The sequence below is a fragment of the Dendropsophus ebraccatus genome, chromosome 2 (assembly GCF_027789765.1).
Source record: "Dendropsophus ebraccatus isolate aDenEbr1 chromosome 2, aDenEbr1.pat, whole genome shotgun sequence".
NCBI classification, from domain to species: Eukaryota; Metazoa; Chordata; class Amphibia; order Anura; family Hylidae; genus Dendropsophus; species Dendropsophus ebraccatus.
In genome coordinates, this window is record NC_091455.1 from 110810719 (window position 1) to 110834486 (window position 23768).

Consider the following 23768-nt stretch of genomic DNA (forward strand, 5'->3'; position numbering starts at 1 on the left):
GAAAAGACATTTACACATACAACTCCAACAGACAATGTTTTTTTCTTCCAAGACAATAAGGCCAGTTTACGCAACTGTATGTTGTTCTATCTTCCATAAACTACATGTATGCTTTGGAATAAAGGCACAACAGGGATTCAAACGCAAACTGCAGCATACCAGTATTGTGCCCAAAAGGTTCATCAGACAAAATGTAGCCTTCTTGTGAATAAGTTTGATCTACTAATAGAATAAGATAGTAGCCTATATTTTTACCCCCTTCCCAAAAATAAGTAAATAAAAAATATAAATAAATAAAAACATATGCACCAATGCAAAGCAGGCTAAACAAAGTTACAAGTAAACTATATTTAGTCTGTTGAGCCCTATGGGAATGTCTTTTGCTGCTATTTTGACATATACATACAGCACTTGGAAGATTTATGATGTGAACATCCTATATTGCAAGTACTATTAGACTGGACCTGGATTTCCATTTAAACCTAATAATCTAATTTTAGATCAGTATATCCATAGGGTGCCTGTGTCATTATAACAGATTTCATATAGGCAATATTATGTCCCTCTAAAGCCAGCTTTCTCGAGAACAGAGTAAACTAAATACTACACATGGTATAGTATAATTTCATTTGAAAATTTGATCTTATTGAGAACAATTCCAAATATTCTATTACTGTACATGCCATGTTTTAATAACCAGATTTTATACCTTTACAAGTAGGAACAATTTCTGCAAAAACCTTGCGGGACTGCACAAAAAAATCAAATCCCTTACTAATTTCCTGCAGGCAGCGTCAGCAGAATATGGTAACGAAATGCAAAAGCCTATATACTGTAGCTGAAGTTTGTACAGCAACTGTTGTGTTGCACATAAACAGAATAGTAGTAGGGAATTAGTAAAAGCGCTATTGCCATATAAAATTGTAAAATGCTTCTAAACTAAATGTTATTCAAAATACATTAATTTTACATTTGAATATATTTTTGGAACATATATCTACACAAATATATAGAAATTTAAAACTCACATATAAGCACTTTTTTTAAATTCTCAAATGGACTCAAATATTCTGCCTATGTTTCTGCTATAATCATTGACATAATGTCGACAGAAACTAAACTATTCTATAGCTAGAACTTGTTTTTTTCTGCTGGCAAAAAGTTGTCTGTAAACGTGCTCCTTCCAGCTGAGAACCATCTGTTTGCTCATAAGGTATGTACTTAACATGTCTTTCCTTTTCGGAACTGCTTCCACTTTAAAGATAAAGGTTTAAATGTTCTCCTAAAACACATCTGTACTTGATCTGCACAAAGACAAACAGACAATAATTGATGGGTGTTACTGAGATGTTATTTGAATATTCACTTAATTTGACCAATAATAGAAATTTACTTAACCCTTGAAACAAATTGTGATCTCCATTTCTGGTGAGACCTAGCAATGTCATTAATCAGAATATTACCTGCATTAGGATTGATTATGTCCTTTACTTTTGGCTGTCATACATTCCTATGGCAATTGAAGACAAATGAGTTCAGTGCAACAATAAAATGTTCATACCTGACTATGCATAAAACTGCATGGCCAAAGAAAGCAAAAAGTAGGTGTATTACCCCAAATGAACTGATTACCTCTAAAATGGATGGAAAAGTGCTTACCCTAAAGGGTTGTTCTCCAAAATACATAGTAAAAAAATGATTTTAAGACAGAAAATGTTATTTCAAGATTAATATGATAGAAACTCACCAGTAACACTCTTATCCATGAAACCACAGAAGTCATTCTAGTGTGTGGTTCCAGTTTACTGATCACATGTTTCTGCTACGCATGATCTTCCACTCCAATATTTTCTAACTTTGATAGTATCTGTTTATGTGGTGTAACGCCACAGGATTACAATATGATGTTTCTAAGGGGGTATGGATAAGAGATTCTAACCCCAGGCTATTAGAATGTTTGTCAGCCATGAGTAACCATACAGCTAGTACCAAAAATGTGTTGGCTTAGCCCCAAAGTGATGGTGGTGATGTACTCTTTGGTTTTATGGGATGTTGAACAAAGGAATTATTTGGTTACTGCACAAACTGCAGTAAGGAAGGCTGAGATGATATTGTCTTCTCAAACTACTAGTGTCACTATTTATTGTAATGCTGTTCAGATTACTTTCCAGCAGCCTCCTCTCCTCTCACAGAACAGGGAGTATTAGTTTAGTTTTAGGATTAGTGGTGAAATTAAAAACTAAAGTCCTAAAAACATTTTAGGATTTAAAAAAGATAGCTCACTCATTTTTGAAATAGAAAAAAAAATATATATATATATATTTAAACTTATTCTCGTGCCCCATAGCGCCATTCCTGGGTCCCGTTGACAGCTGCGGATGTATTGCAGCTTTTCTAGCTGCAACATCACCTACGCAGCTGAGTGAATGACTGCTCAGCCAATCAGTGACTGAGGCAGGAAACTGCCCCAGTCACTGACTGGCTGTGCGGGTAATCTCACAGCTGGGCCATGGCGTTGCAGCCAGCAGACCTGGAAACGTGACATATCTGGATTCCAGCCGAAGATGACAGCCAGAAGCCGTCAATGGAAGTCAATAGCCAAGAATAAACATAAAATAACAGTCAATGCTAGAGTCTGAAATGTACATTAAACCTTAAGCCATATTATACCTGGGTAAATCATAATTAAACAATCCATTGCTCTGGAATCAAGAGCACTTTAAAAATAAATAATAATAATAATAATAATAAGAAGAAGAATAATCTGCAGACAGGACTAGTACTACATTATCTGCTACAAAGAATGCAATTAGAAGAGACTTTGCTTGTACACTAATAAGGGCTGAATAATTAAAATATGTTTCCAAAATAATATAACAGCAGTAAGGTCAATGAAAGGATTATTGGAGGATGTAAGGTTATGTTCCTACAACATACTAAAGATCGAAAAGTATGGGCGCTGTTGTTAAACAATGGGCAGAAATAATAATAATTTCAATCTTTAGTACATCGTGCGAACATAGCCTAACAGATATTTGTGTTCCCCAACCTCTATGAACTTAATAATCTGGTGCTGCACTTAGAACTTATTGGTTGGGGTAGCATTAGATACGTTTCTTCTTTTATGGTGCGTTCACACCTACAGGATCTGCAGCTGATTTTCTGCAGCAGATTTCAGTTAAATAACTGAACACAGCATCAGATTTGATGCTGTGTTCAGTTATTTAACCTCTTAAGGACCCATGACGTACCGGCACGTCATGGATCACTGTCACTTAAGGACCCATGACGTACCGGTACGTCCGCCCTTTAAACGGGCGCCGCGGCCGGCCGGGTCCCGATCGGGGGAGACAGCCTGCTATAATACATAGCAGGCCATCTCTCCCTGTCGGCATGGGGGGTTGTTAACCCCCCCCATGCCGACGATCGCCGCTATTGGCTGATAAGCCCATAGCGGCGATCGGAACCTTTCCGGGCCATCGGTGGCCCGATGACCCGGAAAAAAAATGGCGGTCGGTGCTGTCCGAGGACGGCACCGACCGCCATTACTGTAAAAAGTAATGGTGGTCACGGTACCACCGTCCCGATCACCGTGAACGGCCGGCCAGCCGGCCGGCCGTTCACGGCGATCAAAGTCCCCACAAGTAATAAATACCTGCTCCGGACCCCTCAGCTAGGTAGCTGAGGGGTCCAGAGCAGGTATTTGTACATTACTCACCTGTCCCGGGGTCCTGATCGGCGTCTTCCGGGTTCCCGGCGTCCTCTTCATCTTGTCGGGACTTCGGCTTCTTCCGTGAGTCCCGATCGGCTTTTTCCGGCTCCAGCGTCGTCTTTTTTCGTATTTTTCCGGCTCCAGCGTCGTCTATTTTCGGATCTTGCGCTCTGCTGCCCCCTAGCGGCTGATAAGTGTAATACACGTATCAGCCACTACAGGGATGTTCAGAATGTAGTAAAAAAAAAAAAAATTTTCCCAATTTTTTTTTTTCTATTTTCCGCACCCTATCGCCGCTGAGTGTTGATCAGCATCGCACGAAAGTGCGCTGCTAATCAGCAACTCCTCCTTTTTGGCGTAGGGTGTTTTTTTTCTATATTCTACTGCCACGGTCTGCTGATAAGTGCCGAACATAAGTGCGGCATTTATCAGCAACACCATTTTTGGCGTAGGTTTTTTTTGTATACTTACTGTAAAAAACACGTAAAAAAACACTACATTACACCACACTACATTGAATAAAGTTTTACACTACACCACTACATACCCTATATACCAATCCCCATATAAAGATGGCCCCCAGGGTGTTTTCGGTATCGGACGCATACGTTATTATTGCCTCCGACACCGAAACAGCCAGTGAGGATGAATGGGGGGTCCTTTGTTCCTCCATTCATCCTCATCCTCCTCATCATCCAGTGACGTGTCTGGGAGTAGCGTAGCGTACGCTGCCCCCCAGACACGTCTTTTCTGCCAGTACCGTCCCAATAAGAGATCACGGTATGGTGTGAAATTCTACAAACTCTGTGAGAGTACCTCAGGGTACACTTACAGATTTCGGGTACGTGCACACTGCGGAATGGCGAAGGATAACCCTTCGTGCATTCCGCAGCTGGCACCCGCCGGCGGACTGATGCAGGGGCGCGTCTCCGCCCGTGTCATAGACTCTATCCTATGCACGGGGGGATTCCATCATCCGTCATTCCATCAACACGTTGGACGCAGAGAGGAATCCGCCCGTGCATAGAATGGAGTCTACGACACGGACGGAGACGTGCGCCTGCATCAGTCCGCCGGCGGGTGCCAACTGCGGAATGCACAAAGGGTTATCCTTCGCCATTCCGCAGTGTGCACGTACCCTTAGAGTGTATGAAGGAAGGGACACTCGAATCCAGCCCCCAGATGCCCCCTCCCCCCCCATCCTCCGAGTTAGTGGGGACATCGTCCGGGAACTGATCTTCCCACTGCTGGATAAAGGTTACCACCTGTACGGGATAACTTTTATACCAGCGCCCCCTCTTTTGGTCCCTCGCTGCCTGAGCTACTGTAGCTTGCGGCACGATCCGAACATATCAGAAGTAGTAATAGAGCCCTAATATTTAGCAGCCATGGAGCGGACCCAGCGCTTCTGGATATGAAGGACCCCGTATCGCACCAGGACAACATTTTCCAGGTGACGTCCCCCACACTGGAGAAAGGGAGACCCCAGAAGAAGTGCAGAGTGTGGGGTAACAGGGGGATCAGGAAGGACACCATTTTCCAGTGTGACACCTATCCTGATCACCCCGGCCTCTGCATACTGGATCGCTCCAAGGCGCACCACACGTCATTGGGGTTCTACATTATCTAAATTCTGTCCCTTATTCCTATTTCAGGGGTCACGTTGATCCAGGGATTATTCTGATCGCCATTATGGAGTCGGGAAGGAATTTTTCCCCTGTGATGAGGCTACTGTCGTCTGCCTCACGAGGGGTTTTTGCCTTCCTCTGGATCAACACAGGTTGAATTTGATGGACACCTGTCATTTCCAACCTTATAAACTAATAATTGGCCTAATACCCCCAAATAAATTAGAATTGTCCCTTTTCCACAGCTAAGTAGGTATGGCCGCCATTCCCATTAGAGGATGCCATGATGCAATTACAAAGCCTCTGTGCGGCCAGGACAGTAGAAACCCCCCACAAGTGACCCCATTCTGGAAACTACACCCCATAAGGAATCTAACAAGTGGGGCAGCGGGTATATGGCCCCCTGGTGACGGCCACATTTGGGACGTGAAAATGAAAAAAATGGTATTTTTTATTTTCACGGCACATGTTCTACACATGTGCCCATCACTAGTGGGGTCCATATGCTCACTGCACCCCTTGTTAGATTCCTTATGGGGTGTAGTTTCCAGAATTGGGTCACTTGTGGGGGGTTTCTACTGTTCTGGCAGCACAGGAGCTTTGTAATTGCGACATGGCCTCCATCCCCCATTCCAGCCTCTAAATGGCGCTCTGTCCTTTTGGTGACTTGCCCTGTGCCCATATGGCAAATTATGTCCACATGTGGGGTATTTTCGTACTCAGGGGAAACTACCCTACACGTTTTGTGTTCATTTTCTTTTTTAACCCCTTGTGGAAATGGAAAAAAATCAAGGCTAGACCAACATTTAGTGTAATTTTTTTTTAATTTTTACTCTAAATCATTGATCTTGTCTTGATTTTTTCATTTTCACAAGGGGTTAAAAGATAAAAAAAACACAATGTGTAGAGCAATTTCCCCTGAGTACGGAAATACCCCACATGTGGACATAAAGCGCCATGCGGGTGCAGGGTAAGCCTCCAAAGGGAAGGTGCGCCATTTGGTTTTTGAAGGCTGGATTTGAATGGAATGGATTTCGAGGGGCCATGTTGCATTCAAAAGGCCCCTGTGTTGCCAAGACAGTTAAACCCCCCACAAGTGACCCTATTATGGAAACTACACCCCTCAAGGAATGTAACAAGGGGTGTAGTCAGCATATGGACCCCACTGGTGACGGGCACAAATGTGGAACAATGTGGCGTGAAAATGAAATATTAAATTTTTTACACTATAATGTTGGTCTAGCCTTGAATTTATCATTTTCACAAGGGGTTAAAAGAGAAAAAAAACACAAAATGTGTAGAGCAATTTCCCCCGAGTCCGTAAATACCCCACATGTGGACATAAAGCGCCATGTGGGCGCAGGGCAAGCCTCTGAAGGGAAGGAGCGCCATTTCTGATTTTAGAGGTTGGATTTGGCTAGAATGGATGATGAACGCCATGTCGCATTTACAGAGCCCTTGTGCTGCTAAAACACTGTAAACCCCCCACAAGTGACCCCATTCTGGAAACTACACCCCTCAAGGAATCTAACAAGGGGTGCAGTGAGGATATGGACCCCTGGATGACGGGCACATTTGTGCCATGAAAGTGAAAAAATGAAAATTTTCACTTTCACGTCACATTTTTCCACATTTGTGCCCGTCACCAGTGGGGTCCATATGCTCACTGCACCCCTTGTTAGATTCCTTGAGGGGTGTAGTTTCCAGAATGGGGTCACTTGTGGGGGGTTTCCAGTGTGTTGGCAGCACGAGGGCTCTGTAAATGCGACATGGCCCTTGAAATCCATTCCAGTGAAATCCAGCTTCCAAAAGCCAATTGGCGCTCCTTCCCTTTGGAGGCTCGTCCTGCGCCCGCTTGGCACTTTATGTCCACATGTGGGGTATTTCCGTACTCGGGAGAAACTGCGCTACATGTTTTGTGTTTTTTTTTCCCTTTTATCCCTTTGTGAAAATGAAAAATTGAAGGCTAGAACAACATTTTAGTGTAAAAAATACTTTAGTCTTTTTTCAAGCCATATTGTTTGGAAAATCTGTGAAGCACCTGTGGGGTCCAGATGCTCACCGCACCCCTTGTTACATTCCTTGAGGGGTGTAGTTTTCTAAATGGTGTCCTTTTAGGGGTGTTTTTTAGGTTTTGGCACCCCAGAGCCTCTGCCAACCTGAAGTGGTACAGTCAAAAATGACCAAAAATAACGGAGCCATTGAAATTCACTAGCCGCTCCCTTATATCTGAGGCTTGTGGTTGCGTCAAATAGCGCAATAGGGCCACATATGGGGTATTTCTATAAACTGCAGAAACGGGGCAATCAATATTGGGGTGCATTTCTCTGGTAATAGGTTTATAATTATGAAAAATATTGGATTACAATAAAATCTCTGCACAGAAAATTAAAATTTTCAAATTTCTTACACACTTAGCTTTTATTTCTGTGACTCCCCTAAAGGGTTAAAAAACTTTCTGGATGTGCTTTTGCAGAGTTTAGGGGGTGCAGTTTCTGAAATGGGGTGCTTCGTGGGGCTTTCTAACACACAGTCCCCTCAAATACACTTTAAACCTGAACAGTTCCCTAAAAATATCTGATTTTGAAATTTTACAGAAAATTTGGAAATTTGCTGCTAATGTTTTAAACTTCCTATTGTCTAAAAAAATGAAATATAGTTTAATAAATGCTGCCAACATAAAGTAGACATGTTGCTAATGCTATTTAATATATAATTTATGTGGTATAACCACTTTCTGTATAAGCAGAAAAGTTTTAAAGTTGGAAAAATGCATTTTTTCACAATTTTTCACGCTATTTTGGGTTTTTTCATAAAGATTCGTTATAAGTATCGACTCCAATTTACAAGAAATGTGAAGTACAATATGTCACGAGAAAACAATCTCAGAATCAGCCGGATAGGTAAAAGCATCCCGAAGTTATTAATGAATAAAGTGACACTGGTCAAATTCATAAAATTTGCTCCGGTCCTTAAGGCCATTTCAGGCCCGGTCCTTAAGGGGTTAACTGAAATCTGCTGCAGAAAATCAGCTGCAGATCCTGTAGGTGTGAACGCACCCTTAAGTAGTTTTTTTCCCCTTGATTTTCCTCTTTGAACAAGGCCTTGCAAATGAAATGACCTGAACGACCAGTATTATGAGTCCCTGTGGTGTATGAAGGGGATAGTAAAATAACAAGCGTTGTGCTGTATGCCAGCTACATTTCTCAATATTGTCTGGAATATTCTTGTGAGTGCAACATAGCAGCAAATGCTTCATTCAAAATTAAAAGCTAATTTTATATATATAAAAAAAAAAAACAGAAAACATTACAACCTGTTTTCTTTTGAAATGTAAAATGTAAATTGGAGAAATTGGAGCTATTAGCTACAAGTTTTGTGTGTGTTACCTGCTGGGACAATGATCACTGTCTACACTATTAGTACTGTATTTTTCATGCATTTCATGTATTACTTTCAGGTGTCATCTCTTACCTTGCTTTATTTGGTAATTATGTTTATTTGAGTCAGTTTGCTGTTTTTCCCTGATATGAAGGGAAAAGCGATAATGTTAAGTACGCTTGTTCATTAACTCCCCAGAGGTAGAAATATAAAACATTGAAAGTAAACAAACAGGCATTTCTTTTTCCTTAGGACATGGTGTGGGATTAGAAAACATGTCTTCAATTTAATTCCTCGCCCTCCTTATTAACAACTCCATCTGTTCACTGCAGTACAACTTGTGATTAAAGTAATATTAGGCATATGTTAAAAATAGTGTTATGCTCACGAACTAGAATATTATGAGATGATAAAACAGAGTCAACTTTAGATGTTTTTACTTAGAATATTTTCTTACACCATACAAATAAATGACAGGAGCTTGTGTCGTCCCGGCATTTTAGCTACAGTCATCAGTGCACAATGCTAAACAGAAGCTCTGTACCATCAAGAACCTTATAATCCCATTATTACTTAGATTCCCCTTGATTCTGAGCAACAGATACTTGAAGAAAAGCAGTTTATTATCTTCTCCAGTGCTGTGCAGATCATCAGTCTGTTCCAACTCCCTTGTGACAAATACATATTGATATATTTTGCTGAAGCTCATACGTAGAATAGTAATACAATAACTGCATTCCTGCAAGTATTTTCATCAGAAATTCTCTACCTTGTACTGCATCAACAGACAATCTTCCTTGAGCACAGCGTAGCATACTAACACACCTTTAGCTCAATAACAGTTGAACAGCTGCATTATGTCTAGTGTGTGTGTGTGTGTGTGTGTGTGTGTGTGTGTATGAGAATTCGGTAAAGTATAACACAAGTATATCTTTTTTTTTTTTTTTTCAGCATACACATGACGCTCCTAGTGTGGAGAAGCAGGGCACTCGGTATTGTTATACCACATGGGAATCAATGTTTTTAATTATGTAAGTATATTGCTTATGCACAAATACTGATGATAAAAAAGGTACAAGTAAATACAGTTAAACATAGAGAAGACTAAAGCAAAAATTGTGTTCTAGTTAGAAAAACTTGTATTAGAGCATAAAATATGGCTGCCATCCTTTCTAGAAATATTACCATTCTGAAGCCCTCACTGCAGTTTGCATTTATATACCTTGCTGAGCTTCAATCTCTGCAACTATTGGTCCTGGATATTTTTTTGAATTGGAGAAAACCCTTCAGCAAAGTATATCTCTAATTCAGGGAAAACTGATAGGACAGACATTTTGGTGCAGATGTAATTGTTTTCCTTGCTCCTGCATAACCTGGAAAATTGGAGCCACCATAACAATATCATACGCTAAGGAATCCTGGAATCATCTGGCTCTGAAGAACTGCAGAATGCAATTTCTATGATTTTGAATACTGTCTTGTGCTCAAGCCACTGTTGGGGCTTCCTACAAATAGGGCCATTTTTTCCATTTATGTACAAAGTAAACGTTTTTCTGCACCAGAATTCATCAGATGTGATTGGGTAAACTGTATGCCAACTGGCTCCCACTGGACCTCCACTTCCAAACTCAAAGAAGTGTCCACTACTGCCATGTTTGTTTTCAACATTTCACCTCTCCAGATTATTTTCTTTAGAAGCCTAAGTCATATTTACTTTCAGCCTTAAAGGGGTACTCTGGGCTATGTGTATTTTCAGTCTATGGCCGGGGAAGGGGTGGATATAGAAGCCGCCGGTTGTTTACCTCCCCAGTTCCAGCGCCAGGTTCGGATGGCGCCACCCTGTTCTCCCATCTGGCTAATGCTTCCTTGTCTGAGCTGCAGCTTGAGACATGACGTCTCAAGGCAGCTCAGCCATTCAGTGGTTGTAGCGGAGTACCGCCTTGGCTGCTGAATGGCTGAGCTGCCTTGAGACGTCACATCTCAAAACGTAGCTCAGACCAGGAAGCGGCCGCCAGACAGGGAGTGTCAGGGAGTCCAGGGGGCCTGGAAGATGGAAGTCCCTTGTCTAGACCCGAAACACCTGTCCCTACCTGCTTGCCCCCCTAGGCTAACCCCTAGGGCAGCAACTGGGAGACAGTCCCTAACTTACCTAGGGATACGGGGAGGTAGACAGTACAAACAGACAGGTATATACAAACAGGTCAGGCAGTCTGAGTCAGCAACAGGAGGTCACGTCAAAATCCAAATCAGCAAACAAGGGGTAAACAGAGTCCAGTCCTAGGTCAAACACGAGAGGTAACGCAGTACAGAGGATGAGGCAAAAGCGAAGTCCAAGTCCAAGTGTCAAAATATCTAGCAGAACAATAAGATACGCTGGTGTAGCTGGAGACCAAACATACACTGGCAACTACAAGGTGTAATTCACCAGCTTAAATGCTACCAGAGCTCCCGCCCCAGCCTCTGATAGGAGCAAGGAGATACCAATAGCAGCCAGGGAGCCCTCCCCTGTACTCAGACAGGAGCAAGCCTCAGGAGAATGCTCCCTGGCAGCAGAGCAAGAAGTGTGAACAGGTCAGAGAGAAATCGGGCGCCGGCTGATTCTTCCAGCCGAGTTCACACACACAGACTGAACTCTAACTGGGAGAATGGGGCGGCCCGAACCAGAACCCGACGCTGGAACCGGGGAGGTAAGTGACCGGCGGCTTCTATATCCACCCCCTCCCCAGCCGTACACTGAAAATACACATAGCCCACAGTACCTCTTTAATGCTTTTATTTTTTTTAAAAGATCCACTGGGCCCCTTCCCCCTAGTTCCCAGTCACGTATTGTCACTGTGTGTGACATTGTGCATTCCACTTTGTATGACAGTTCTTCTGCTTGATCTAGATAGTCACTCTCTATTCCATGTAGTTCTGTTGCTAAGTTGATCACGTTAACGTCTTAAATGTTAAAAGGGTTTTCTGGGCAAAATTTTCTGATGAGCTATCCACAGGATAGCTCATCAGTAACTGATTGGTGGGGTGCCGATAACCAGCACCAACATTGATCAACAACAATCCTGGTACCACACTCCTGGGGATAGCTCATCAGTAAATTTTTCCCTGAACACCCCTTAAAATTCTTTTAATCTTTCCGCATAACTAAAATGCTCCATGCCCATTATCAGTTTGGCTGTTTATCTTAGTACCTTTTCCAGTTCCAGGGCATCCTTTCTATGAAATGGAGCCAAGAGATGTACAGCATGTACGAAATCTTTATAGAAACATTGAAGATTGTCAGCAGAAAAGGACCACTTGGTCCATCTAGTCTGCCCTTTTAGTATTTCCCTTCTTATTATCTTAGTATAGATATATGTTTATCCCAGGCATGTTTAAATTATGTTATTGTCGATTTACCAACTACATCTGCTGGAAGTTTGTTCGAAGCATCTACTACTCTTTCAGTATTATTTTTTCATGTTGCTTCTGATCTTTTCCCTAAACAACCTCTCACTGTTTCCTCTTGTTCTTGAGTTCAGTTGTTTTCTAAAAAAAAACTTCCCTCCAGAACCTTATTTAGTCCTTTAACATATTTAAAAGTTTCGATCATGCCCCCCCTTTCCTTTCTTTCCTCTACACTATACAGATTCAAATCCTTAAAATGTTTTATGCCTGACAACCTCCACCATTTTTGAAGCCTGTCTTTGGACCCGTAATATAAATTTTTTGTAAAATTACGGCCGTGATTATTACGGAAATATACGTTACATAGCTGTCTATGGGATCTCGGCCGGAGCGTATACACATAGTATATGCTCCGGCCGGGATCCCTCACAGCTCCGCAAAGAACTGACATGTCGACATGTCAGTTTTCTGCAGCTGCTATTCAGTGAATAGTGGCCGTAGAAAACCCTGTCAGTGCACACTATGGAGCGAGCGACTGCGGCCACATGTTCCGTTCCGGTCTCTTAAGTTGTGTAAACATAGCCTAAAACATGCCAATACCATGCAGGCCTTAGAAGCTGCTAACTGACACTGAATGTTGTTCTGTAGTCTATAATCCATGAACAAAGATCCACTTCTTAGCCTTAGAAGCAGATAACTGACACTGAATGCTGTTCTGCGCCTTTCTGTGGTGCAAGGAGGACAACAAGGAGGAGACCATGCATAATTTATCATGTTTCTCTCCTGCAAACAGGTATAAACCATGCCAGAAATCTACACCTGCTCCGGAGCAGATGTACATTTCTGCCCCCGGCACGTGGTAGGCACAGGTCCCACTGAATTTACTAAGAGGTAATCGCCTCTTAATAAATTCAATGGACTTCATGGTGATTGGTGCTTACTTAAAATTGTACGCCAGTCTTGATAAATCTCCCTCATAGACCTTAATTTACCCAATAGTCGTCTATGAGGGAAAATATCAAAGGTTTTATAAAATCCAAAACACTATGGGGGGATTTATCAAACTGGTGTAAAGTAGAATTTTCTTAGTTGCCCCTAGCAACCAATCAGATTCCACTTTTCATTCTTCACAAACTCTTTGAAAAATGAAAGGTGGAATCTGAAAATCTGAAAATTCTACTTTACACCAGTTTGATAAATCTTCCCCTATATCCACAGCCACCTCTCTGTCTAGACCTCTCTGTCTAATCTAAACGCTTCATAAAAATAATTTTCTTGACAACGTACTGTAGTAGGTACAGTAAGAGTTCAGAGAGGTAGAATTTGACTTTAGAAGTTCTCTACTTTAGTACTAGATAATTTAGACAAACTGGTGAAAGATGTTATACTATACTGCCTTTATTATTGCTTTTTTTTTTTTAGACATTAGAAGCCTACAGTAATGCTCCAAAAAACATTCAACCTTTTAGTTCTATGAGGCTGAGTATAACATTTTTGTGTTATCAGCCTTTAATCTTTAATAAGTCTGGACTGAAGAAAAAGCCCTTTTGATACATTTATTATATTAACAATGTGCACAATCACAAAGCTATGGCCATGATTTTATGCTCCAATAACTTTAATCAAGGTTGGTTTTTACACTTTGATGTGTATTGGTCTCTTGATGAACTCCAAAAAGATGCCCAGCTTTTCCAGACAGAATACTACATGGCTTGCTCTTGTAGTAAATTTGCTCTCACAGGATTATATGTCAAAAAACTAATGATGCAACTGCAAGAAAATATTTTTTTATTCACTTAGCTTAATCTCACTTTACAAAATGTTGTTTAGAGTAGCATGCTGCTGACAAAGTATTACTTTGGAATAAACATTAATACCATCTTATTCTGTTTTTATGGTGTTCATTTTTTGTAATTGGAATCTCATTATTGAGTTGTCATGATCTGGTTCATAAAACTTTATGGTTTTGTTTTCCATGTTGCACATACATAAATGCTATATTGTTTTATTTCATATATAATAAAACACTTTTACAGTACATCCCGCAGTGCTCCCTAGCTTTGCACTATTCAGCAATTGCATAGTCTTGTGTAATTTCTAGTATCTTTTTAGCTTGACTTATAAGTTCATTAAAAAGAAAATTGGGCCTACTAAAGTATTTCTAACAATGTTTCACAATTAACACATATTGTGAATAAGCCATCGATGCTGAAATAGAATTATGTAGAACAATAAGAGGATAATAGAGTGCAATACAATACAAAACAGTTTAGAGGAGTAAACAATTCAACCGTTGAAGGCAATTTTTTTTTGAAAAATATAAAAAACAAGTCAATTAATAAAGTTTAAAAATCCCATTTTTATTACCCTATTAAGGAATTTTGATTAATTAGAATGGAGTTAATCTTAATGAGGTTACTCAGGTAACACAAATAATATTCTAAACTATCCCCCTTCTGTCTAATAAACACATATAACCTATCCTGAGCCATTTCCCTGTTTTATTCTCATATTTATCCGCCCTTATAAGGCTGGGTTCACACACAGTATATTTCAGGCAGTATTTGGTCCTCAAGTCAGGTCCTCATAGCAACCAAAACCAGGAGTGGATTGAAAACACAGAAAGGATCTGTTCACATAATGTTGAAATTGAGTGGATGGCCGTCATATAACGGTAAATAACTTCCATTATTTCAATATAACAGCCGTTGTTTTAAAATAACAGCAAATATTTGCCATTAAATGACGGCCATCCACTCAATTACAACATTATGTGAACATAGCCTTTCTGTGTTTTCAATCCACTCCTGGTTTTGGTTGCTATACAGCCTCACAAATACAGCCTCAAATATACATAGTGTGAACCCAGCCTTGATGTGTAAAATTGACTTCAATGTGTCCTCTCTGACACTGCGCTTTTCCCTCTTCACCCCTCTCTTTGTTAACAGAGTACATGTGATCTTCTCTCTCAGGGGCTGGGTTAGCTGTCTATTGACTTGGTAACCCGGCCCCCAGGAGACATCAGATGCATCACATGTATATTCATCCCCCACCCTGTCAGCCACACTGCATCATACCGCCCAACAACCCCCCAGTCCCGTCCTAGTCAGCCGCATGCACCACAAATGCCAGAGACCTTTGCTGTAATGGACTGTGATGATGTGGGGGGTGCTAGGCTGTAGTGATGCACTGCAGCTCAGCTACATTATCAGCTGTTACATCATGTGGGAATCAGCTTTGCTACATCATTGACTCTGCTACATCATGTGGGTATCATCTCTGCTACATCATGTGGATATCAGCTCTTCTACATCATCAGCTCTGCTATCTCTTGTGGATATCAGCCCTGTTACATCATTGGCTCTGCTACATCATGTGGGTAATAGCTCTGCTAGATCATGTGGATATCAGCTCTGCTCTGGGAGATGCATTATAGGAAACATAGTTTCCTGGCCGGTGCCATCTTGGATATAGATCAGCTTTTAGAGAAACTTGTAACTCAGGAATGTTGGCAGCTAGAAAGAAGGGAGATGGCTCAAAAAACTTAGGGGGAGTTGGTGAGTAGGAAAAGCTAGGGAGCATTTTATATTTAGCACTTGGGTGAAGTACCCTTTAAGGATTGTCATGGCATAAGTAAGGAGCTGTTATGAAGAATATGTCTTGCTTTAGGGGAGCTCTTTTATTTTGTATTACACAAACAACACATTGACTTAGGAATCATGCAATTCTTTATGGTGATAGTGTAGGGAAATTAAACAATAAGTGAAAGGGTTCCTTACATATATTTGCTGGTTTCTGGAGTTCTAACAGTGGGACACTTTGTAATACCATAGCCTGGCTGTAGATGAGTGCCTGCCTCGATGGAGTGAACCCACATCCATTGAAATAAAAAAATGTAAAAAAGCAACACTAGACACATGACTAAGGGCCCTATTCCACAGTAACGATAATCGTCCGGATCAGCCCCATTTGGCCCGATTCAGCCGATTATCGCTCTGTGAAATAGAGAGAACGATCAGCCGATGATCGTGTCATCGGCTGATCGTTCATTTAGGGCCAGACCTAAAACCATCTTTCCCCTACCGTGCATCGCTACTGTTGAATAGCGGTGCGCGGCGGGCGAATGACGATTTGACAAGCAGCAGCATCATATATTACCTGTCCAGGCTTCTTCTCCGCGCTTTCTTCATCCCCAGGTCCCACACGCTCTATCTTCAGAATGGCCGGTCAGCTGACGGAGAGCTCAGCCAATCACAGGCCGGGAACGCCGCGGCCTTTGATTGGCTGATTGTGGCCAGCTGACCGGCCATTCTGAAGATAGAGCGATGACCCAGGGATGAAGATAGCGGGAAGAAGAAGCCTGGACAGGTAATATATGATGCTGCAAGGACATCGGTAACAATGTCCTTGCAGCCCTCGTTCAACGATCATCGGCCCGTGGAATAGGCCCAGTAAACGAGTGGCGATCTAGCAGATCGCCACTTGTTTACATCGTTGATCGGGCCCTCCTCGGCCCGTGGAATAGGACCCTAAGCGTGTCTTTTTACTCCACACTGCACACTTTTTTTTTCTTTTTGCCATTTGAGGTGTGGAGTAAAAAAATATGTTTATTCACTGAAGTGCTGTCTCCTGTGTTTTCCTTAAAAGAGGGAGAGATTGTCAAAAGTAAGCAACCACATTAAAAAGTTATAGGTGAAGGTCTCCTGTTTTTTTACACAGTATTGTTTCAACCACACAACACATTTAAAACAATAAAATGCCCTGCAAAACAGGCTCTTGTGTAGCTCTGCCAATGGAAAAATAAAATGATATGGCCATGTACTAGTCACGACCATGCAGTAATCATGACCCCACATATAGCCATTATCTAAAATCCTTGATCATTTTAGCTAAGCCACCCTAAGGGGCATAGTTTCCAATAGTGAGTCAATTGCCACTGAGCCCTGCAGTGTTCTCAAAAAGCAGTTTCTGGTTACATATATGTTAATACTGTGCCCGGTAGAACCTGCTTAGCTGTTAATGAAATGTGTGTCTCAGCTGACAGAAGATGGTCACAACATACTGGTCACAAGAACAACAGATCTGGGGAAAATTGCAATATTTCACACTGTACCTGTTTTGTAAAATTCACAAGGAAAGTGTTTAATTCAAACACTTAATAAATAATAACAATGCAATAGCAGACTATGGTTTATTTGTTTGTTTGTCTAGTAGACAACAAATATATTTCCAATTGTCTTTAGATTAAAAATCATTATAACACATGCATAGTCCTAAATTGACATTAATATCTATGTTCTGTATTCTAGTAATATTAATGTGTAAGCCACCTGAGACTTTGCATTCTCACAGCAATATTATACCTTCAATTGTTTATGTTGTATTTTCTCACATATATCTTTTTATAACTTATTAAAATGCATTTCGTGTTATTTATCTCAACTCACTATATTGGTTATGAGGAGAAAAATAAATCTGTCCTGCCACTATATCTACTTTACAACATTTTTCTAGAGTCTATGCAAAGACTAACATTTATTTTGTGTTATTACAGGAATCCATTGGTGAATTTCAATGTAAGAATAAAATTGCCAGCTGAGGAAATACTTTTTATGTACATTTTACAACAGTAGAACTTGTATGGTGAGGAAAAGGGGCACATCAAGCTGGATCCTACAGTTTTACAGCAAGTGTTGGCGTTTTAACTACCAGGCTGTAGGGACGTCTTTTCCAATGCTTACAAGGAACTGCTTATCGCTGCTTCTTTGGTTCCTTTTTGATGGAGGTCTTTTAACACCACTGCATTCTCAGCAGCCACCACAAACTTCAGCATCTAAACAAAAAGAAAATGTTATCATCACAATGTCAGGAAGGAGATCTGCAGCACAAAGAGTTAAACGTGGATGGGTATGGAATCAGTTCTTTGTGCTGGAAGAATACATGGGATCTGAACCACAATATGTGGGAAAGGTACTGTTTTTATACAATTATCTTGTTTCTGATATCTATATGCAAATTTAGCTGAGCTTCAAACTGGAGCCACATTGCAATTTCCTGTCTTATGACCAGAAAACAAAAGTAACAAAAGTAAAAAAAAAAGTAAAATTCCATTCTGTATTAGTAAAGGGGTTGCATAATAGGCAGTATGACATGTCAGTTCCTGGTTGTGAGACTGGAAATGGCTGTGCAGCTCTAGCCTGAAGGCAATTTCTAACAGAGTTTATGCTGCCCTACTTGATGCCAACATAAACCTGGTCCCTGGGATCTTGAGTAAGAATCTATATTAGTTTTCTCTATTAATTTCTTAATATCTGCTAAAATTCACATTAATCCCTGCATATTACTTGGAAAGTGGACTCTCAGATAGTGACCTGACACTGCCACCCACCTGCTTGTCAGTGATTGGAAGTATTCTGTTCATACTGGGCACAGACAGAATGCTTTAGATCAGTGCTTCTCAAACTTTTTCTACTGGAGCCTCACCCAACAGACCAAGGCAATGCCTGGGCCTCACCAGACTGACCAAGAGGGTGCCTGGGCCTCAATATCTGTGGTAAAAGTCCATTTAAAAGCTGAAAATAATGCTAGGGCTAGCTTCACACATCTCCCAAGCTCTATATACTAATAAAGTAAGTACAAAATAAATTAATAATGTAACTAAAATGGAGATTTTTGCAAACAGCAAAAGGACTGTGAAAACTGGTTCCACAGCTGGGCCTTACCATCAACTAGGGGGCGCCTCACTGGTGAGGCCCGCCTCACAGTTTTAGAAGCACTGATTTAGATGGTTAAAAAGAAGGGAGTTTGTTGTCTATCAAACCTTCTGCAAGGGGAAAGTGGTTTGATTTAAATGCCCTTGTTTATTTGCCAGTCATTCCTTGATTTCAAACAGTTTTGGTAGTCTCTGAATAAGATCCTGTTCAGGAGCTAATGCAAAAAGATGGAATCCAGGGACCATCCTCCTCAGCAGAGAAACATTCATGTCTTACAGAAAGGAATTCATGTTCACAGCACTTTACAACAGTTTTGTGACATAAAAAAAATGACAAACTATGGACCTTGCCATATTTGTATTAAAAAATAAAAATAAAATGCAACTTTTCTCATAACTTGACAATTTTGAAAATTGGTGAAAACAATGGATGGGCGTAGCTTAACTTTTGCTTGCTGTCTGCATTATACCCCCAAATCAACTGACCTGTGTTCCTCACCTCACTAGAGACAGAATGAGGGGTCTTCCAACCATCTTTGCTTTAAGACAGTCTGTGGCCTTCTCCAAATGCTGCCGGGCCACACAAATGATGACTAAATCATTCTTGCAGCCATTTGCATATATTTAGAGCCGCACAAAATATGTGATCAGCCAAGGATCAAATGTTTTCCCTCTCCTCAGCTGAATTGCTGACACTATTACAAGGACCGTTTATAGACTAAAGAACCATTTCCCCGTGTAAATGGCCCTTCACTCAATTTTGCTGCTTAATTGTTCTGTGCTCTCATAGCGCCACATAGTAACTGACAGGACTTACTGCTTTTAACATTTTCTTGCCTTCATCTGAGCCATCATCCCAGTAAGCACCTCTTGGAGAAGTTTAGGTTTAGATTGTGTAATCCATATCTGGGGTCATTTTGTGTGTGTGTGTGTGTGTGTGTGTGTGTGTGTGTGTGTGTTTGTGTGCATTTTATAGCTACATAATATTATCCCTATAGTAGCTGGTGGCTGACAACCACTCAATTTCAGTGCCTCTGTGGTCAGTGTAGTGGTACATGTGGAGAGGTACACAAACACAGTCATATAGTGGTCGAACAAATCATGACACTCACCAAAGTAATTCTTTAATCATTATTCAGTTTTACATATCCATTAACAATAAAAACGCAGGACGCATTTCGGCAACTGCCTTTCTTGACTGCCTAAGGCATTTGGTGAGTGCCGAGATTTGTTTGACTACTTGCTTCAGTATGAATCTGAATTGCCTGTAGAAATTGGATATTTTTGGATAAAGAATGTCATAATGATAAGAAAGGCCACATCTGTGGGTACACAGTCAAGAGCTGATACAAATATTAGAATAGAATTTAATCTAACATGTCTAGCAGGTTGGCTATATTTACCATGCTATTTGTACCATTTTTGACAAACTGGGTGAAATTTTTACGACTTTTGACATAAATAAATTCAATATATATACTGCTATAACAGTGTTTATGAGGGATGTCTAAAACAGGCAAAATGAATTTCTTTTCAGGTTTCTTTTTTTATTCACACAGACGCATATATTCCGTCAGCGTTGACCTTTGCTTATATTTATTTGCCAGCTAACACTTGCCTTTTCTATACATAAGTTATATTGTTTAACACAATCGCAACCGCTTTCAAAACAGCCTTGAGTTGGAACCAATGTCTTTGTTAAGGCTGCTTCAGGCAAAAGGAATGGGTACAGAATGTTAAGGAAGCTTATTCTTGTGTAGGTCCAGGTTTGGAAAGCAACAGACTGTCTCTCACCAGGTAACATATACAATATGCTTGAGGCACATAACTGCAGGGTTAGTACAGCTTTTTCAAACAAGTCAAACTTTCCATGTCCCTTTGAATGGTCCCCCGGCCGGTGTATCACATCCAGCATAAGACACAGCATGCAACATATCCAGGGCATGATATATACCGTAAAACATTATTATTTTCTTTTTTATATGATTTTGTATGATTTCTTAGGATACTATACAGATGTAGCCTGTGTTAACTTGATTACAATGACGCATTTAACTCAATGTTCTAATTGACTTAACATAGGTCACCGTTTAGAAATTGTATGTGGTTGAGTGCACACAAATGTATACAGCTTTTGTTAAATACAATAAGAAAGCTGTCTTAGGCTAAGTTCACACAATGTAAATTTTCAATAAATAATGGCTGTTGCAACATCGGCCACTATTTATTGAAAATTAAAATAACATTGTGTCCTAGAGAATCCCGGCCAGAGTGTATACACTTTTATAAACTCTGGCTAGGATTCCATGCGGCCCCATAGACAACTGACAGTGCAGACAATGTAAAGTGTGGATCTGGCCGCACTTTACATTGTCTGCTATGGTGATTTGGAATTCGGGCACACCCGAATGCATCCGCATTCCAAATCAAAAGAAGTAAAGTTCATCTGGCTGGTACTGCCGTATCCGGACAGCATGAACTTCACTGACAGTGGCCGTTCACATGACCTGGACAGATTAAGGCTGAGTTCACACTACGTATATTTCAGTCAGTATTGTGGTCCTCATATTGCAACCAAAACCAGGAGTGGATTAAAAACACAGAAAGGATCTGTTCACACGCTGTTTAAATTGAGTGGATGGCCGCCATTTAATGGCAAATATTTGCTGTTATTTTAAAAACCAAGCCTAATAATGTAAGTCTATAGGGCCATGCAGCACATTGCCCTGCATGTTCTACTCAACATTTAGGTTCTGAACGCTCTGAACGTTTCAAAAGTTTCTTCATATGACTGGTGCGCATTGAATAAGATCCAAAGCTTCTCTTTGTGGTGGCTGCAGGCAGACAGAATTGTATGGTTAACATCAAGGGTAGAAAGTATAGGCTCTAAACAGTAAAACAAACACTTTATTAAAGCAATACAAAAAAATTGGACTAACAAATTAAATTACAAAAAGGTTACTCCTTCAAATCAACTGGTTTTAAAGATTCTGACACAGTGCTCTCTGCTGATGTCTCTGTTTGTGACAGGAATTGCCCAAAACAACAGATCCCCAAAGAAAACCTTTTCCGCTTTGGACAGTTCCTGTCACGGACAGAGGTGGCAGCAGAGAGCACTGTGTCAGACTGGAAAGAAAACAACATTTCCTGTAGGACAGACAGCAGCTGATAAGGACTGGAAGCTTTGCAATTTTTAAAGATCTGTATAACTTTATGACACCCCTTTGGAGTACCTCTTTATGATATTAACACAAAGCAGACATATATACAGAACTAGAGGCACATATCTGGTATGTATCTCCCAATGGTTCTATACATTTTACCTGAAATCATAACTCTATTTTTATCGGACATATTTACCATAGTATTTTAACTAAGGCATCCTCACTCAGTACGAGATTTAAGGCAGAAAAAAAACAAGATTCATAAAGTCAATATTATTTATCAGTATTTCACACACAAGCGAGTTATTTGTGCATGTGCTAAGCCAATACATGGAAACACAGCATGTGTCTGCCACTGTACATTCCAAGTGGAGGCTGCTATTAACAAGGTTCGATTGCTAATATACAGAAAGTTGTTTTGCATACTGAGCTCCAGTTAAATAAGTTTAAATAATTGTCAAATTATTTTGTAATAACTATTGTGCTTTCAATATTAGAGTCAGTCATCTATTAAAAGTTTTGCTATTTATTGAAACACTTACTGATTTATTATGGTGTGTTACGGCCGCGGCGGCGTCCCGCGTTCCGGGCCGCCGCCGCGACCGCTACCTGCCCTATGCAGCAGCCGGTGTCCATAGTCGGGGACCCGGCGCTGCTGTCACCTCGGCCCCGGGGGGCGCCTCACCTCTCCACGCTCCTGTCTCCCGCTGTGCCGGCCGGCGCGCGCGTCCCCGCCTCCTAGGGCGCGCGCGCGCCGGCTGTCTCAGATTTAAAGGGGCAGTGCGCCCCTAATTGGTAGTTGCATCCAATCACTCCCCTATAAATCCCAGCATGCCCTGTCCTTAGGGTTGGAGCCTCTACATGCTTCCCATAGCGTTTGGCCCAGCCCCCTGTTGTTCCTGAGTCCTATCTGTTACCTGGTCCCAGTCCCTGTTCCTGAGTCCTATCCGTTACCCGGTCCCTAGTCCCTGTTCCTGGTTCCTGTTTCCCTGTCACTCCATCTGTTCCTGCGTTCAGCCTGTCACGTGCGCTCTCACCTGCAGACCTTTGCCAGTGCCATCTCCTGCCTACTGCTCCTGCCACGCCTCGCCTGCCGTCACCAGCAACCAAGCCAGGGGTAGCGACCTGGGGGTCGCCTGCCGCAGCAAGTCCATCCCGCCTTGCGGCGGGCTCTGGTGAAAACCAGCGGCCCCTTAGACTCCGCTCCCTGGTGAGGTTTGTGCCAGCGCTGGTGCCGGTCCAGTGGATCCACTACTCCAGGCGTTACAGTAGGCTCCAACCATGGATCCCGGCGAGGTGCCAGATCTCCGTGACGTCGCCAGAGTGGTCGCGCAACAGGCTCAACAAATCCAGAAACAGTCACAGCAGATCCAGCAACTCACTGCCGCCTTACAGCAGCAGACTACTGCCCAGCGCACACCATCTCCTGACGCTGCTTCTTCACTCCGACTGGCTCTCCCAAGCAAGTACTCTGGGGACTCTAAGTTGTGCAGAGGATTCCTGACTCAGTGCACCATGCACATTGAACTTTTGAGTAGTCAGTTTTCCACCGAGCGCTCTAAAGTGGCTTTCATCATCAGCCTATTAGAGGGTAGAGCCCTGGCCTGGGCCACGCCACTGTGGGACCGTGATGATCCTGTTGCTGCCAATCTCCGGGCCTTCCTATTCGAGTTTCGCTCTGTCTTTGAGGAACCTGCCCGTGCTTCTTCGGCCGAGACTGCTCTCCTCAACCTCTCTCAAGGCAGCTCCTCTGTCGGTGACTACGCCATCCAGTTCCGCACCCTGGC

The 23768-nt window shown here is 41.6% G+C and overlaps 1 protein-coding gene across 2 annotated transcripts in view; it reads left to right on the forward strand.

The window, feature by feature from the left end:
* Window positions 1–17823: 17823 nt before the first annotated feature.
* Window positions 17824–23768, forward strand: part of LOC138784620 (cadherin-12-like) — a 198256-nt gene continuing 192311 nt past the window's right edge. The window contains exon 1 of one of the 2 annotated variants that reach the window (XM_069960242.1): window positions 17824–18075. In XM_069960242.1, the coding sequence (XP_069816343.1) occupies window positions 17839–18075 (237 nt within the window). In that variant the 5' untranslated portion in view covers window positions 17824–17838. The remainder of the gene's footprint in view (window positions 18076–23768) is intronic. The other variant, XM_069960243.1, reaches the window with a different exon arrangement.